Source organism: Phoca vitulina, unplaced genomic scaffold, assembly GCF_004348235.1.
Source record: "Phoca vitulina isolate PV1807 unplaced genomic scaffold, GSC_HSeal_1.0 scaffold21, whole genome shotgun sequence".
In the NCBI taxonomy this organism is placed as follows: Eukaryota; Metazoa; Chordata; class Mammalia; order Carnivora; family Phocidae; genus Phoca; species Phoca vitulina.
Window position 1 is genome coordinate 24,917,169 of NW_022589724.1, and position 17,779 is coordinate 24,934,947.

At 56.4% G+C, this 17,779-nt stretch overlaps 1 protein-coding gene across 2 annotated transcripts in view; it reads left to right on the plus strand.

Moving 5' to 3' along the window:
- Positions 1 to 265: 265 nt before the first annotated feature.
- LMX1B (LIM homeobox transcription factor 1 beta) overlaps positions 266 to 17,779 on the plus strand; it is a 78,629-nt gene continuing 61,115 nt past the window's right edge. For both annotated transcript variants that reach the window (XM_032419124.1, XM_032419125.1), the window contains exons 1-2: positions 266 to 404; positions 1,236 to 1,422. In XM_032419124.1, the coding sequence (XP_032275015.1) occupies positions 266 to 404; positions 1,236 to 1,422 (326 nt within the window). The remainder of the gene's footprint in view (positions 405 to 1,235; positions 1,423 to 17,779) is intronic.

Below are 17,779 nucleotides of genomic sequence, written 5' to 3' on the forward strand. Positions count from 1 at the left end.
CAGAGGAGCCGGCGCGCGTGGCTGCGAGTGCCCGGGAGAACGCGGCGCGGACGGCAGCGCCCCGGCCCGCCCGCACGACGCCGGGGCCCGGGGCCAGCGCGTCGGCGCTCCACGCTCGCCGGGGGCGCCCGGCGGCCCCTGCCGCAGCCCCAACCCCGCGGGGGCCGCGCCTCCCCGGCTCCCGAGCCGCGCCGGCGGCGAGCGGGCAGGCGGGCGGGCGGGTGAGCACCCTGGCCGGCGGGGCCCGCGGCGCGCCCCGCGTCCCATGGATATAGCAACAGGTCCCGAGTCGCTGGAGAGGTGCTTCCCCCGTGGGCAGACGGACTGCGCCAAGATGCTGGACGGCATCAAGATGGAGGAGCACGCCCTGCGCCCCGGGCCCGCCACTCTGGGGGTGCTGCTGGGTGAGTGCGGCGTCAGAACGCCCGAGTGGTCATGGGCAGGGGACAGGGGCATCCTCCCGAGATGGACACAGGCGTCCAGACCAACGGAATAAGGAAATGGTTTGCAGGACATGGGGGTGCGGGAGGACACAGACTAGACTCCTGCAGTGATTGCCAGAGGGGCAACAGGCACCCCTAAACAGGCATCGTGAGGAGACAGAGATTTGCAGGACACCACCTAGGAGGAGGGAGGCCAGGACAGCTCCAGCTGCCACCCACCATCCTCACTGGGCCTTGGTGCTAGAGCTGCCACTCCCGAGGGGATAGGAGGCGGGGAGCAAGAGTGATGGAGGACCCAAGTAGTCACCTTAGCAAGCTTGGGAGCGGTGCCAGGTCACTTGGTGGGGGGAGCTTCTAAGAGAAAAATGTCCCCTGGGCCACCCAAACTACAGGTTTTGGGGAGATTGGGGACAGAAGACCACGAACGCCACCGTGGGCGTGTCAGCCAGCAAGCGCCCCAGCCTCACCTCGCCTGTCTTGGTCCCAGCCGGCTACCCCGCGCCGTGCCGGTTCATGTAGTAACACCAAGCGCTGGATCTCCGGAGAAAGGGAGAGTGCAGCGCCGAGCCAAGGCTCGAGACCCGCGGCCTCTCCGCGCGGGAGTCCGCGGACTGGGACGAACCAGCTGAGGCTGCCCGGGCCCTGGTGCGGCGGCCGGGGGAGCGCAGGCGGCGGGCGGCGCTCCCGGGTTGCCCTCGCCCTTGGGCCCCGGGCTGCGGGCACCGCGCGGCCGGGACGCTGGGGCCAGGCTGGTCGGCGCTGACCGCCCGGCTCTCGCCCTGTGCGCTGCAGGCTCCGACTGCCCGCATCCCGCCGTCTGCGAGGGCTGCCAGCGGCCCATCTCCGACCGCTTCCTGATGCGAGTCAACGAGTCGTCCTGGCACGAGGAGTGTTTGCAGTGCGCGGCGTGTCAGCAAGCCCTCACCACCAGCTGCTACTTCCGGGATCGGAAACTGTACTGCAAACAAGACTACCAACAGTAAGCGCCTCTCGTCCTCCTCCTTCCCTGCCGCCGCCCGGCACTCGAGCCCGGCCACCCCCACTGTCAGGCCAGGCCCGCGTCCGCCCAACTGCCGGCTCTGCGCGCCGCTGGGCCCATCAGCTCCGAGGGCTGTGAGGGCTGCGCGACGCCGGGCAGGAACGAACCATCCCAGCCTGGCTGCCACTGGTGAGGTGGCTGGGAGCCTCTGGTGGTCCCTAGTTGCCATCTTTTGTCCGGAAACCTGCACTGGTTGGGGTACAGGACAAGGCCCTTTGGCCAACTAGGGGGATACCATCCCTCTGTGCAGGGACAGGGCCTGACCTCACTGAGGCCTAAATTGGGGACCAAGAATTGATTCCCAAATGAAAACAGTGCTTTAGGGGAGCCAGGCCCTGGTGGTGTGCTTCCCAAAAGTAGGGTTTTATGGAGGTCTGGGGTTCCTGGAGCAAGGAAGTGCAGTTTGGAGTGAGGGCGTGCTGAACTGGCTGAGCAGCTCAGGATGTCCCCTTCCTGCCATTCTCCCTGTTGTATTTTCAGTCCCTGATAGAAAAGTGTCCATTCCCTCCAAACCGTTCCATGCGGGAATTTTGCACTTAACAATTTTTGCTGGCTGGAGGAGCTGTCTAGGAAGAGGACCTCAAGGTGGCAAACCACAATCTGGGGCTCCTGGGGGCGGGGATGAAGAACTGCCCAAATCAGCCTTCCCCAGCAGGCCCTCTTTCTTGCACACTGTTTGTGTTGGAGAAGGGGGTGGCTTGCTCTGCCCTGGCGTAGCCTAAGCCTCAGAGTTGAGTCCAGAGACTATGGGTTGAATCCTACCTGCTGACTTTTGTTTTTAGCTGAGACTATGGATTTGTGTGGCAAGGTACTGGGACAGATAAGAGCAGATGTGGGCTTTTTCTTTTGACCCTCTGGGTTTTGTGCCTGGCAGTGTGATTGAGAGGGAGGCAGAGAGGAGCAATAGCTGAAAGAAGGGTGTGGGCACCCCCAAGCAGGCATTGCGGAGACAAGTGGGTGCATTCGAGAACTTTCTAGTAAAGCCCAAAAGACCCTTTTAGATGGGACTGCAGGGTGAGTAGGCTCTCAGGTGGTTTGGGGCTCCGAGGGAGCTGTGTGTGCCCAAGCCTCCAGGAAAAGGTTGGGCTGCCAATGCCTGCTGATGATTGCAGGCTACCTGTCTGCCCAGGGACTGTTCCTAAATCCAGGCCCTGATGGGAAGTGGAGCAGGGGGGTGCCCCATTTCCATCTCTCTAGCTGCTTGGCTGAGGCCTGGAAATGGTGGGGCTGTAGGCTAGAGCCCTGGAGAGGGTATTAGGTTCTATTCTGAAAGGTTCTGGCTGAGCCCCACAACAGCACCTAATCTGGCTGTGCTACCCTGGTCGGGAGGGTCCGACAGGACCTGCTCTTTGCACCTTGCTCTTCCTGCCCACTGGGGGCTCTGCGGGAAGTAATTGGGGTACACTTTGGAGAGTCAACTCTTTTGCTGATCCCAGAGTCTTGCTGAGACTTCTTCCTCTGTCTGGAGCACCCCAAATTAGGCACACTGCCGTTGGTAGGGTTTGTGCTATGCCCTGGACTGATATGAGTCTAGTTCCAGGAGAACGTGTCCCCGCCAGCCAGTTTGGCCACAAGCAGGCATAGAGCAGCACAAATAAAATGGAGAAAGTAGTTTGGGGTAGACGTGGTTGGGGGCTTTGGTCGGGCCAAGAGGCAGGGATCACCAGCTTCCAGCCCACCCATGTCCTGCCGGCCTGCACCTCTGCCTGCCTGACCCTGAGCTCAGCTCTGGCAGTGCCACTTCCACCTTAGCCACTGGCCTGGATGACTCAACATGTGGGGGCAGGAGGCCCAGGAAACTGGAAATGGGCCTCCAAGTCATGTGTGCAGATTTTTGGGGGGGAAAAAATGTTTTACATATTGGAAGGACCCTTTCCAACCTCTTATATGCATCTGCCAGGTCTCTTCCCCTACCCCTCAGTCCTTTATGGAGCTTCTGTTTAAAACAAGGAGAGGATGCTCCCTGGTTCTTCGGAGCACAGAACTGTAAAGTCACAAAATTTGAGCAGGATGTTCCCTTACAGCACAGCGGCCAACCCCCTAATTTTACAAAACAATTAAACATTAAACATTTGTGTTCGCTTTGTTGAAAGCCTATTTGTTTTTAAAAAGGAGAGGAAAAAAGGCGCCTCTCTGAGAGCTTGATGCTTCTGCATTGTTGGGATGTGTTTGCCGGTGAATTTTGGCGCTGGGAGAGCCTCAGGTCCTGAGTTCCGAGTCTGGGTCCTGCAAGGCGGCAGCCTCCAGGTGGGCATTATTCACGCCCCTCACGGTGCCCTCCTCCTCCCTCGCCCCCTCTTTCTTCCAATAAGGCCAATTAGGTATCTGCAACTAGGCCGGCCGGTTGGGGGCTGAGGAGAGGTTGTTATCAAGACAATCCTATGGACAAATACCCCGGCGGGTCTCGCCTCAGCGTTTCTCAGGGAGAGCCAGCGCAGCGAGGCAGACAGGGGCTCACGGGGGAAGCGATGTTCTTTTGCACAATAAAAGTGTATTTCACGATTTATTTTTTTCTTTGAGGATCGCAGATGCATATTTATTGCATCAGTGCGTAAATGCTTTTCAGACGAGAATCCAGGCAAGTGGGCGCAGAAACGTACCTTCTCGATTTTGTCGAGCCTTTGTGTCAGCGGTATAGGGAAATTAACCCCCCCCCCCCCCCGCCGCCAATAACTTTTGGAAAATGTGTCCTCGGCCCACGAGGAGCTTGCGGGGCTTGGTCCTTAGAAAGAGGTTGCTATTTTTATTAAGCGTCTCTTCTTCCTTTCGATTTGTTTTAAAGATCCGGGACACCCAGAAGCGCAACGTTATTTTACGCACCACGGGGGTGATTAATTGACGTTCGGGAACATTTAATAGCATTTGATAAAATCCACCCGCACGTCCTGGACGGACGAAGCAGAGCGAGGGCCACGGCATTTGGGCATTTTCACGCATAACTCGAAAAGTTTACTTTTTCTCCGTACGTGTTTTTGGGGGCTCTTTCTTTAAAAAAAAAAAAAAAAAGCGTCGGATCGTTCTGCGCCCGAGACTCTGGCCCCTCGGCAGCCGGAGCTCCTTCTCGGACTCAAAACCGGGTTAGAAACCGGGAGGAAACGGGGCCTCCAAACGCAAAATCACGAACACCTCTCTCTCCTTCCTCCACCGGAGAACACATGAAAAAAAAAAAAAAAGACAACATAACCCCCCGCCCCATTTTTTTCTTGGTGGCTTGGCCAAATAGAATTATGTAAGTCTTTTTTCTTGCCGTCTGTCGCTCGTCTGGAAAGCGTTTCTATCCTGAGGAGGTGGCGAATTCCTGGAGGAGGCTCCGGAAGGGGGGAGGGTCGGTGGGAGAGTCCAAAAATCTGTCACAAAATGGAGTCTAATCGCTTGTAAGACAGCTCCCAGGCCTGGCGACCCGAGATCCGTTGGTGTGCGCGCGGGAGCCTGCGTGCGCCGAAAGACGCGGCGTTCCTGCTCGGGCCATGCTCCCACCTCGGCGTCCCGGGCTGGCGGCGCCCTTCCGCCCGCAGGCCTCGCCTCTCGGCGAGCAGAGTTACAGGGCTCCGCTGAGCCTGCGACGGTCCCCTTGGGCTCGCCTGCCCAGGTAGGGTGCGCCCACCCGCGGAACGGGGCGGGGGGGTGCACAGCGAGACTTTGAGTTTCAGAAAAAAACTGAGTCCTGGGGGGATTTTTTTTTTTTTTTTTTTTTTGGTAAATCTACCCCAGCTGGCTGAGGCTCCTGTGGCCCAACCTGGCTCTTCCCAGCACATTCCTTTCCTTCTTTCCTTGGAAGTGTTTACACCGGGAAAGGCCTTCCAGGGAGGCTCACCTCTCCTCAGAGCACTAGCTCTGGCAGAGTAGGGGTGTGGCACGCACGCAGAGAGCAAAGTCAGGCTCCAGCCTTTTCGGCCTGCTGTTTCTCCCAGCTTGCAAGGCCTCCCATAAGGCCTTCCTGCAGGGTGCCAGTTACCAGCAGCACCTCCTCTACCAGTAGGTATCCCAGCTGGCATGGCCCCCATCTGTCTCATTCAGAACTGCAGACATCCCTGCCCACAGCCTGAGGTAGAGGGTCTGTCCTGGAAATGGATCCGCTTGGAAGGAAAAGCCAGCGCTTGGCCTTGTAGAAGGGCCTTGGTAGTGCTCTCGCTGGGGGTTTGAAGGCTGAAGGGCTCTCACTCTGCCAGCCCAAGTCTGGGGACCCTCTGGCCCCTGGGATGGCACCCTCCTTTTAACCCCAGCCCCTTGGCTGCAGGTAGCAGAGTAAGCAAAGGCCTTAAGCTGCAGTCATCTGCTGCTGAATGGAGGCATTATTCACAGCTGACTCCTGGCTCACCCTGTATTCCCCAGGCTCTGGACTAGTGTAGCCTCATTTGTTTGCCGGATTTTCTCCAAGTCAGGGAAGAAGGCTGTGAGGATTTCCTCTGGAGTAGGTGATTGTTGACCCTCAGCAACCTCCTACCCTGCCTGTTTGGAGCCAGGCTTAGGACCACACAGTCCTGGCATCTACCTGAGCCTCTTCTGTAAAATGGGGACATAGCCACCTGGGGGAAAGGATTCTAATAAGGATTCGAGATAACATGCCCCAAAGGACCTGGCATCTCGCCTGGCATGTTGTTAATACTCTGGAAATTACTGTTGTTACCATTATCACCAGCAGTTGTGGCAAGGAATGTCTTGTCTCCAAGGAGACACCAAACTGCCTATGGGTTCCATGCCAGAGAAAGGTGCACCTGGCGTGGTAGGCTTCCCATGAGCCTCTCTATGCAGGGAAGATGAGGGGCACCCCTGGGAAAATCATTCCCTTTGCCTGAGTGGGGCACTGTGAGGGCCATGCCTTCTTCAATGAGGAGAAGAGCTCTAGACTCTGAGACAGAGCTGGGTTCGCCTCCCAGCCCCACCATTCAGCAGCCATGTGATCCTAGCCAACTGACTACCTGTTTCAGAGCCCCAGTTCTCCATCAGCAAATTAGGGGTGATGATACAATTTCCCAGGGTGGTTGTAAGGATGACACAAGGTACCTGGTGGGGCTTCAGTAAATGTTCCATACTCCGTGGGATCCAGAATCCTCTTCACTACCTCCAGAGAGGCAGAAAAACTTCTGATTATATAGATAAGAACAATTGCCAACTGTGCATTATCAGGAAGGGCAGGTAGCAGGAAGGGCTTGGTGTTCTGGCCTCTTTCTCCTTGGGGGCCGTGAGAGGGAGTGGAATGGGTCCAGAGCAAAGAGCTTAACACTGGGAAGCAATTCGACTCTTCAGGGTCTGAGAATAGCTTGGAAAAGCATACTCAATAATATAATTTCATATTTGGAAAACCCTTCATGCTTACTGTTTTTGTGATTCAAATGACAAGGGGAAAAAAGCTCAACCCAACATCTCCGAGGAGGAGGATGAGGGAGAGATTCAGAAGGAGAGGGGGAGGAAATGAGGTCGAGAGATTCAGGGATCTGTTTGTTTCTCCAAAAGATGAGGTTTAAAAGATGGAGTAACACCAGCTCAGGTGGTCAGAAGGATCCTTCAGCCCACAGAGGTTTGTTCTGTCCAGGATGGGCTGGCTGTGCTTCTCCAGGGAATTTCTTCTGTCCTGCGGCTATGAGGTTTTTAAAACAAAAAAGGGGGGAAAAAAATTCCCAGTCCTACTTTGGCATTAGTTAGGCTGAGGAATGGAGGATACGTTCAGAGACATGAGTTATAACTTCCAATTTGTTGGACACCACAATCAGGCCTCAGCTTCAAGGGAGGGAGGAAGAAAGGGATGGTCCGCTCATCCAAGGAGCCCGTATGAGCTGTCAGTCAACCAGGGGTGCAGGAGGACCCAAAGCCCTTGGCTTTCTGGCTGACCCAGCCCTCTCCAACTCCCAGATTCTGTGCTGATGGCAGCAGAGAGCAAAACCAAAATTATATGTATTTATTGCTCCTGCAGTCAGAAGTGGGGAGGTGGTGGTAGTGAAGGGAGGGTAAGGCTGAAAACCATATTTGAAAAAGTTGATTCACGAAAGCAGAGGAAGCAAAGTGGCAGACGTTTGCCATTTCATCGACCGGCTGGTGTTCTCCATTCATGTCATAAATGTCTCCTGTCATTTGAAGCCAAAAGCAACATGATTTGGTTCCCCGGTGGCCTATAGGGTTTTTCTCTCTTTTTTTGCAGTAAATGTTTATTTGTTAATAATATACTTTAAACAGCCTAGCTTTGACCTCAAGTCTCCCGAAGCATCCATCTTCTCTCAGAAAAATCTTTCAAAGTTTGTGTAATTTTGGGGGGAAGGTGTAACTGACGGGGCAGTGAAGGGTCTGTGTTTGCTTTAACTACCGCTGTGTTGTGGAGTGGTGGGGTATAAGGGGCCACTGTGCTCAGAATGGCAACTTTCTTGGGTTTCAGGCCTGGCTGACAGCACTTCCTCGCTGCCCTTTACCTTTGCTTCGCCTGATCAGAACAAATAAATTTCTGCGTGGGCCCTTCCTTTGTTATTCCCGGGGCAACATTGTATCCATTTCTGTTCAGCTTCTTGACTGGCAGCCACTGGACCTGCCCTGTCGACCCTGGGGCCCGGGAGGGGGGTTGGGGGAGTGTAGGGGTCCCAGGGATATGTGAGTACATTGCAGGGGGCGGGGGGCTTTGTCTCAATCGGGAGCCTGGCTCAGACTGGCCCGGACCGAGTGTGCTGGCTGATGGCAGATCACCTGGCTTGCCCCGCACTTGGTGAACTGAGGGAAGTGTTGCTGAAGGAAAAACCTAGTTCCTGGAGTTTGGTTCCAGAAGAAACAAAGATGTTTGCTTCCTGGCCGGCCCCTGCTTAAGAGGTTTCCCTGGGAACTGTGAGGTGGTTGCCAGCCGGGGAGGGTTCTGATGGCTGCCCGGAGCAACAGAGGTGCCCACCGGGGCTGGCAGGCGTGAGACCACGGAGCTGCGGGCTAGAGGCAGAAAGCTGAGTGAGCATGCTGGAACACAGGACGGCCAGGGGCTCCCCAACCCCCCAGGCGGCTCTGTTGGGCGCCGTAGGAGCAGTGACAGGAGCAGCCCTGGGTCAGGACAGAGCTGGGTGTGACTGCTGTCCCCCCTTCTCCCACCTCCTGCTTTCCTCCAGGACTCGGGGACTGTTGTCATGTGATTCCTGAATTGCCATAGTTACGGGGCTGTGGGGTGTGGGCGCCCGCCCAGGCCTGGAGCTGCCCGAGCCTGTGGAGATGGAGAGGACCAAGGTGCTCTGGAAGCCACCTCCTGCAAATGGAGGGCCTCCTGGGTGGGGTACATTTTCTCAAAAAAAAGAACAAAATTGCAAGTAGAGATCAGAGATCAAGAATGTCTCTGGCTCTTGTGACACAAGCCAAGGGCCTTTAGGGAAGGGCTCATTGCTCTTCTTGAGCCTCGGTTTCCTCCTCTGTGAAATAAGGGTGCCAGTTACAATCTCACAGGATAGAGTGAATCGATCTCTGAGGATAAAGTGAAACAAACCCAAAGGTGCCAGCCTCCACTAGGCATTCTGTCAATGTATGTTTCCGTCCTGCCTGCCTGGGAAGTGAGCTGGAGACGCTCTGCCTGGCAGGAATGCATTGTCTGCCTTTCATACAGGCCCAGAGCGTGGATCCTCCTAAACAGGCCTCCAGGAGTGGCCTAGCCCACCCTCCTGCTCCTTGCCCAGGTCTGGGGCCTGTGTTCTGAATTTTCCCCCTTGAAAGGGGAATGGGGCAGGTCTGGCTGTCAGAAAGAAACTGGTCCTTGGAGGCAGCCAGTCAGCAGCCTGTGGATGCCCCCCCCCCATTACTACTGAGGCCCGTAGGTCCTGCTTTTACCCAACCTAATCTTGAGCATGGCCAGTGTAGATAGGAACTCACAGGAACAGAGTCTTATTGACCCAGAGGGGCAGGCCACAGTAGTACATCTAGAAAGAAAAGGAATTGACATTTCTTGAGTACTTCGTTGTGTACTGGCCTTCATTGCTTTAGGTCCCTGTATAGGTGAGAAGACCCAGGTGGAGGGAGTTAAGTAACTTCTCTCAGGCTCAGAGTCACTCTGTAGCAGATTTTTCCTGGGTTGGTCTAACTCCCAAAGCGGATGGGATCCCTACGTCCTCGATTTCTGCTCTTCCCAAAGCCCCAGATTCTGCTCTGGGCAGTTGTGATTCACCTTAGAGCGCCCAGCCGGAAAGGTGTGTGTGTTGGGGGGGGGGGGGTTACCGCCCCAGGGTTGGAAGGGGGGGGGGTGGGGGTCATCGCCCTCTTCGCACCAGAATGCCCAGGTAGGGCCAGCCCTTACCAGAGAAAAAAAAAAGGTTAGAGTAACTGCCTTTCCCCCCGCGGTGAGCTTCCTTCGCTGCTCGGGCCGCGCGCGCGCGGGCGGGGCGGCTCTCAGAGGTCTCCACCCGTGCCCTCCTCCAGGCCCACCTCTCCGATGGTTCCTGCTCCTCGTTCTTTTCCCCAAGTGGGGCAGCGCGGTGCACAGGCTTCTCGGCTCTGGGGCTCCTCGGCCGCGCCACGGGCGCCGGCAGCGGTTGATGAATTTCGGTGTCACCAGGGGTTTAGCCCGGATTTGGGAACCGCGCGCTCTAATACGCGCACACGGTCCTGCCCTTTCTAAAGCGCAGCCCTTTCACCCAGCCGCTGATTTATGAAGGAATCCGATCCCGGGACGGGCTGGGCTGGAGCCGGGAACCGGGGCCCCTCCGCAACCTTCGGACTCCTTCGTGTTTCGGGGGCCCTTGGCGGCTCCCGGCGATCTCCTGGGCTGGACTCGAGGCGCCCTGCTGGGTCGCATCTCCCACAACCCAGGAGGAGCGAGTCCTCTCGGAGCCACTTAAACCTGCTGGAAGGGTGCTAAGCGGGTGGAGAGAATTTGCTTTCGGAATTGAGCAAAGCCTTCGCCCCTCCCCAAGCCCTCCCGCCGACCCCCTCGGGCAGGCCCAAAAGCAGCGGGTCCGAGAGGTTTGTTTATCGAGAGCACAGAAAATTGAAAAAAGAGTAAGACCTTTCTCCCGCCTGAGAAATGTGCAAAGTCCCTCGGCTCCTGGAGGCGGCGAGGCAACCCGAACGCAGGGTTCCGGGTGCAGACGCTGGGGCCGACCCCAGCCCCCTCCCTCCTGCGCCCCAGCTGCACGGCGGGAGGGCAGATTTTTTTCAGATTTGGTTTGTAGGGGGGAAATGTGGTTGTATCAATCCACAAATATTTACTCTTAACAGACTTGTATCTGTGGAGATTTCGAACAAAGACAGTTTAGGGGGATTACAAAAACCCTAAACCCCGTTTTTCTCTCGGACTTGGTGCTTTAAATGCCAATTACAGGCGAGCCATATCCAACAGCAACGGGAGGAGGCGGGCAGGGTCGGGAGGGGTTGGGGGGCGAGTCCAGCCATTAAATGTAACTTTTCATTATGGAAAGGATTTCGCTGGTTTTATCTTCTAATAAGATTATGTCACAAACACAAGTACCTAGGATGGTGCTGAGTGACAGGGCTCTGTCGTTTAATCAGAGACTGTGCCGCTCTGACCGCGGGGCCCTTTGTCCGTCGGAGTGAACGACGGAAACTTGCCGTCCTAATCCCCTTATTCATGTCAAGCAGAGAAAAGAAGCCGAGCACCTTACAACCGTGTCCCCTCCACCCCTTCCGAGGGCAGCGGGAGGAGGGGAGCTCCGGCCCTGTCGCCCCCCGGGGCGACTTTCGTTTCCGAGGGCGCTTGGGTCTCCCGAGCCCGCCAAGCGTTGCAGCAGGGGTGGGGGAAGGGGTTGCCTTTTGGGAGCCTCAATTGTCAGCTTCTGGAAAATGGGGACAACGGCCCCACGACCAGAGGATGCCGATTGGGAGGGGTGGGGGACTTTTTGCCTCCACTGACGGAAAGCACGGGCCGCTCTGTCCCCTCTTCCCAGGAAAGGTGGCGCTGGGGGGTGCACACCCACCATCCCCATGAAAGCGGGATTGACGAGAAGGGAGAGGCCGAATGGAGATGCCAGGCTGGGGTCCAGCGCGGGGCGGATTTCGTTGGATCCCTGGGACTGATGTCGCCACGCTCGTACTCCTGCGAGTCTCCGGGGTTGACCACTCCCGGCTGCTCGCTCGGCCCCTTTCTTCTGAGGGCGAATTCCTTTGTTCGACCCCCGCGGAAACCCGCTTCTCTGCCGGGCCCGTGGCGCCTTTATTCTCGCCACCGCTGCTGCCGCCACCCCTGTCCCACAGTGTGCAGATCTGTCCTGCGGCCGGCACCCGTCCCCCCTCCCCCGCCCCGGCAGCGCAGACCCAGCTGGGTCTGCCGACCGGCCCCTCGACGTCGCTGCCGCCGCCTTGCCCCAGCCCCGGCCGCCTGCTCCGACAACTAGAACTCCAGCCCGCACAGCGGGCGCCGCGGGCGCGGACTTTAGCCGCCGGCGTTCACCTCCGGGCACAGTCGGAAGCCGCGGGCGTCGGAGAAACGGCCGGGCGCGGTTCCGGGTCGCTGCACCGGCTGAAAAAAACCAAAAGCAAAACCAACACCCAGCAAATGAAACCTGCGTGCCCCCCAGGGCTCCACTCTGCACCCCTCCAGAGGACCAGGCTGGCTACCTCCTGGCCAGTTTCTAGGATCTCAGACCGAAGGCCCCAGAGTCAATGGAGCCGGAGAGGAGACTTTGGAGGAATTTGTCTCTAATGTACCTGACTCCTTAGCCTCCTTTCAAAGCTCTTAGTCTGTCCTCTGGGGCAGGCTCCCAGGGACCCCAGTGTGTCCTGGGAGCTCTCTGGAGACGCCTGACTGCTCAGTCTCCTCCCTCCTGAGCCCAGGCTCCGGTGCGGGAGGATCGGGCTGAGAGCAGGGTGTCACCTCGTAAAAGCGACAGGCGAGGGCTGTTTTATGGGGAGGGAGAAGGGGCAGGAAGTGATGCTTCCATCTCTGGCCCCACAGGGATGGAGAGCCACGATGGAAAGAGCACTATCTGGGCAGGGGACCACGGGGACAGGGCAGGGTCAGAGACAGTTGGGTTTGCGACCATTAACCATGGGACGGGGACCGACAGAGCTGGGAGCCGGGAGCTCACCTCCCGCGGGTTCCCTCTCAGAGCCCTCTCTGCAATTCCGGGCTCAGCCAACAGCTCTGGCCCTTCCTCCCAAGCTGGGGCGGGGGAGAGACTTTCTCCCTCGAAACACTTGATACCAACTTTGGTTTTTTGGCAAGAAAAATAAGCCTTGTTTGGAAAGGGGGGGTGGTCGAGTGAGCGAGGGAAGGAGCGGGCTGGCGGCACAGCAAACTTTGCGGATTAGGTTTCAGCGCCTCCGCCCCACCCCCAGCCCCGCGGCGGTGATTTGTGTGCGGGGGTCTGTGACCCTACGAGGCATCAAACGGCCCGCGGGAACCGGCCGAGTTCAGAGGGACAGTGGGCAGAGGGGCGGCCTAAGACAACGCAGATGGTTCATATCAGCCCGGCCTGGTCGAGCCCTGGGCCCGCGGCCTGGGCTGCTCGGCAGGGAAGAGGTCTGGGGTATTCCGGGGAGACCGGTGCCTGAGCGGTAAGAGGGGGCCAGAAATACGGCAAAGCCCAGTCGGTCCCAGCTGAAAGGAGGCCAGGGGGCCAGTGACAGAGTTCCTCCTCCAGGTGGTCCTGACCCCATCCAGCTTAGGAGGAGCCTGACCCTCCTTGTTTCCCCAGAGCAGCCTCTGGTCCAGAAGGGAGACCCTCCAGCCTCTGCCAAGTGGCCAGAGTTTACCCCTCCCCTGCCCTGCAGGCAGCTGGGGCTCATCCAGGTCATAGTACCCCTCCCCCAGGGACCCCTAGTGGCCTTTTTCTTTTCAGGGAGGTGCCCTGCCCTCAGCCTGCCTGCTGTAGTGGGTTTGGGAGGCGCTCACCTCCCTCTGACGTACATTCATGCGTCCGTTCGTTCATCCATGCATTCATTCCTTCATTCATTCTACCACTGTGGTAGAATACCCTTCCCCTCTCTGCCCACTTGAGCCCTTCTGCCTGGCCTTGGCTAACTCTGAGGGACTCCTCCCTCCTAACCCCAGGGGAAAGCCGAGAAGTAGGCTCACTCATACCTTAACCCAGAGCTTTGCTTTGGGGGCGGGGGGGGGGGGGGGGGTCCTGCTTGGTCAGACTGGGAGGGGCTCTTGCCTCAGAGACTGCTGCCCCCTCTCCCCAGAGCTGGAGCTTGGCTGACTGTCAACACCAACAGGCCCAGGCTTCCCTGCCCTATTTCCAGGGCCTGACTTTCCCTGCGGCTTCCAAGAACCCTCTTCAGTGACCACAGAGAGGCTGCACCTGGGTGAAACCCACCATCCAGACCTTGGACTGCTTTAGCGGGTCCCAGCTGAAGAGCTCTTCAAGATCTTTGTAGAAACGGGAAAACCGAGGCTCAGGTGTGTCTAGTATTTGCCCTAAAGCTCGCTCAGTTGTGGCAGAATGGAGACAGGAACCCCAGTCTACTCACTGCCAAGTCAGGGGCCTGTGTGGCAACGCCACAATTCTTTCTAGAACCCGTTCCCAGACTCTGGCTTTAGCACTGGCTTACTCTTTTCTTCCGAGGCTGAGGTCACTGGAGGGGAAGGCCCTTCAATCCTGGTTCCTGAGGCGGGTAACAGGCATGTCTCCATGATGGAATGAGCTTGAGAACTTTCTGGATAGCATGGAGCCATGCACATTGAGCAATTTTATCTTCTAAGTTGGGACATTGAAGGACAAGAGCCAGGTGACCACATCCCTCTGTCCTAATATCTGACTCCCAAACACCCTGGGCTTGGCCCTTCCTCTCTACAGTGGGTCATGGGGAGGCCAGCGGCCTGGCCAGGGCCACAGAGGGCCAGGGGATTGCCGGGACGTCTCGGGGTTCCATCTCCCAGGGTCCCTGCCTCAGGGGAGCAGCCGGCTGGGTCATCTGTACACGGAATACACATCTGTACTCCACATGTTAGAGGCCGAGCAGAGGACATGTGGCTTGGGATGTGTTATCTTAATCATATTTATTGGCCAATCCTGAAATTTTAAAAAAGAGTTTGATATTGTTAGCATTGGGAAAAGATCCCCAAATCTACACGGCGACAGATCAGCAGAGGCGGCCAGCAACAGCCAGGTTTCTTTCAGCTGGGATCAGGATGCAGCTCTGGAAGTTCTTTGGGTTGTTCTAGTGTGATGAAATCTCTGTGCTATGAAACAACACTTACTGCTTTCATTTTCCCAAGCAGAGATCTGAAGCAAAATTAATTACCCCGCCTTGACTGATAGTTGTTCTGTTGGAGTATGGTTCTAATCCTTATTAACATTCTCAAAAGTCAGGCATGAAATACGACTTTTGCACCACACTCTTTGGCATATGTTTTTCTTTTCCAGGATATTTTTCAGACTATCTCCAAGCCTCACCGCTGTTCATTATTTTTGCCATAGGTCTAAAGTTGCCAGCCCCAAAACCAGCCCCGCGCAGAGCACAGCCAAGGGGGTGGGGAGTGGGAGCAACATCTCCGCTCACGATGCAAATTGCTTCTGATTATTGAGCTTTGAATGTTTTCCTCCATCATGTTTTTATTAAAAACTCCAGCATATTTACGCTTGATGGTGTCTTCAATTAGGTTCAAAAAAAAAAAAAAAAAAGGCAGGGGGTTCCCCTTTCCATAGCAGTATGTAAAGAAAATAGTTATGACCGCAGAATTATCGTCCAAAGCTGGTTCTAGTAAAGCTAGCCCTGCTTTGACAAGCCCAGCAGGCTGGGAGCTTTTTTCTAAGTGTTCCAGCTGCTGGGGAAACAGACCAGAGAGGAAGCCCACAGAAGCCTCCCTCTGTTCTGCAGGGCACTCGGGCCACCTCACAGGAGCTAACACTTCCCAAGTTTCTGAGCTGCAGAAGGGGGCCCGGCTGGCTGCAGGGGGCTTGCTGATGGGCAGGCCTGGCCGGGAGAGAGCACAACAGCTCCCGCCACAGTAAGAATCGTACAGCTGATGCTTGCTGAGTGCTCATGGATTGTCGGGCACTGCTCTAAGCACTTCATGGTTTTTAAAGGCACTGTGGCTGTGACGTGGGTGTTGTGATCATTTACAGATAAGACAACTGAGACACAGAGAGGCTGAGTAATTTGCCCAAGGTCACGCAGCTAGTTAAGTGGAACTGGGATTGGAGCCCAGGCATTGGGTCAGGAGAAAACTTTCAGAGATCCTTTGGGAGGGCAGAATCTGGCCCTCTGCTGGGTTCAGTGTCCTGTGGTGGCCGGGCCCCAGAGCTCAATGTTATTTTTTTTTAAGATTTTTTATTTATTTATTTGAGAGAGAGAATGAGATAGAGAGAGCATGAGAGGGGGGAGGGTCAGAGGGAGAAGCAGACTCCCTGCTGAGCAGGGAGCCCGATGCGGGACTCGATCCCGGGACTCCGGGATCATGACCTGAGCCGAAGGTAGTCGCCCAACCAACCGAGCCACCCAGGCACCCTCAATGTTATTTGTTGAATGAACGCCTCATAATTAATGGCCAGTGTTTATTGCACACTGCCTGTGGGTTTGACGGGGATTAGCTCATTGAATCTTCTCACTGCCCTGGGGCAAGCATTCTTATTGTCATTTCTCATTCTGCAACATTGAAGCTTGACCTGAGAGGTGCCCTGATATCCACAAGGTCACACAGCATAAGGTAGCAATGATAAGCTACCATGTACTGGGCACACGTTATGTCTAAGCTCAGGGCTCAGCCCTTGGCACCCCAGACCTCGGTGAGAGTTCCTAAAAGGACCATTGTTTACCCAGGTTTCCAGGTGACAGAACTGGGGCTCAGAGAGGTAAAACCATTCACCAGGGATCACACAGCCAGTGGGGAGCTGCACTAGCATGCCTCTGTGCTCTGCTGGTGTGAAGACTTGTCCTCTTGACCACTTCTCAGCCTTGGGGGGAGCACGTGAACAGCGCCTTCTCGGTAGGTCTCACTTGGCCTGAACTATGATCCTGGCAGTAGGTGGACATAGTTTGGCATTGAGGGAGGGATGGGTGTGTCTGTGGCTACTTGGCATGAGGCGTCATCCCCTCCTAGCCCTGTTTTACAGATGGAGAAACCAAAGCACAGAGAACTTAAGTGACTTGCCCTGGGTCACACAACTAGGGAACAGCTGATGGGAATCACGCTCAGGTGTACTGGCTTTGGGGTATTGTTTCTCAGAGAGACTGAGTCATCATCTTTATTGTTGGCATTGTCAGTCTCATGCATGACCGTCCCTGAGCGCCTTCTGAGTGCTCTGCAAATATGCAGTGACCGCAGGGAAGTTCAGAGAGGGAAGGTGATTTTCCCAGGATCGCATTGCAACATCTAGCTGCTGGCGTGGGTCCTGCTCAGGACAGGGCACAGGGAAGCAGGCCCAACCCACGGATGGGAGTTGACTAGCCCTGTGAGGGCCACCTTTACCCCTGCCCTGCGGGTACAGCAGCTCAGGGCAGGCGCTGTCTGCCCTTTGAAGGGGACAGCGCCTGAGTGTGTCACTTTGAACTGCAAAGGGGCCTGTGGTGAGGGCTTGGCCCCCTCCCACAGGCCCCCGCCCGCTCACCCCTCCAGGTCTGGTTCCAGTCGGCAGGCCTGGAGCCGGAGGGGCGGGCAGGGCGGCGGCCCCCCTGCGGGATGTCAGCCTGATAAGTGAGCGGCGGCGGAGCCCTGAAGGAGGATGGAGCTGGCCGCCCACTGGTCCGGCTGTCCCACGTGGCAAGAGTTCAGGCCAGTCACCGAAGTGCCAGCCTCCCACAGACATGCCCTTGTGGCTGCAGGGAAACCTCTCCCTGAATGTCAGAGGTTTAAATTAAAATAACAGTAATGATGGTAATAACAAGAACTTGAGAAAGGAAACATCTCGCCCTGGGGCACAGGGAGTATCATGGACACAAGCATGTGCTCCACTTGGTGAGTGCTCATGGCACCAGGTCACGAGGGCTGTTAGGTAAGAGACTGTGCGTCTGCGCAGCTAATTACCAGAGACCCAGCTGGGGAACTTGGAGTTGCTCAGCCAAGTCCTGGCTAAGCTGGGCTAGGACGGGGTAGCCCCTGAGCGAAGTGGGTGGGGTGTCGGGGCAGAGTTAAGCAGAAATCATGCCAGCTCTGTCCCCATACCTGGGCATGTTGACCTCTTCTCTGATTTGGTGACCCCAGAACTGATTCCTTGGGAGGCCAAGAACTTAACCAGATTCTTTGCCAGGTAGACAGAGAAACGATGCCAGTGCTTTGGAACCTCAGGGTTCAGAGTTTGATCTAGCTCTGCCACTTACTGGCTGTGTGACCTTGGGTTTGATGCTTTACCTCTCTGTGCTGCAGCTCTCTTACAGTCTGTTGAGGATCAATACCTGCCTGAGAGCAATGATGAGATTTAAAAGAGAAAGCAGACACAATGTCTTCAGATTA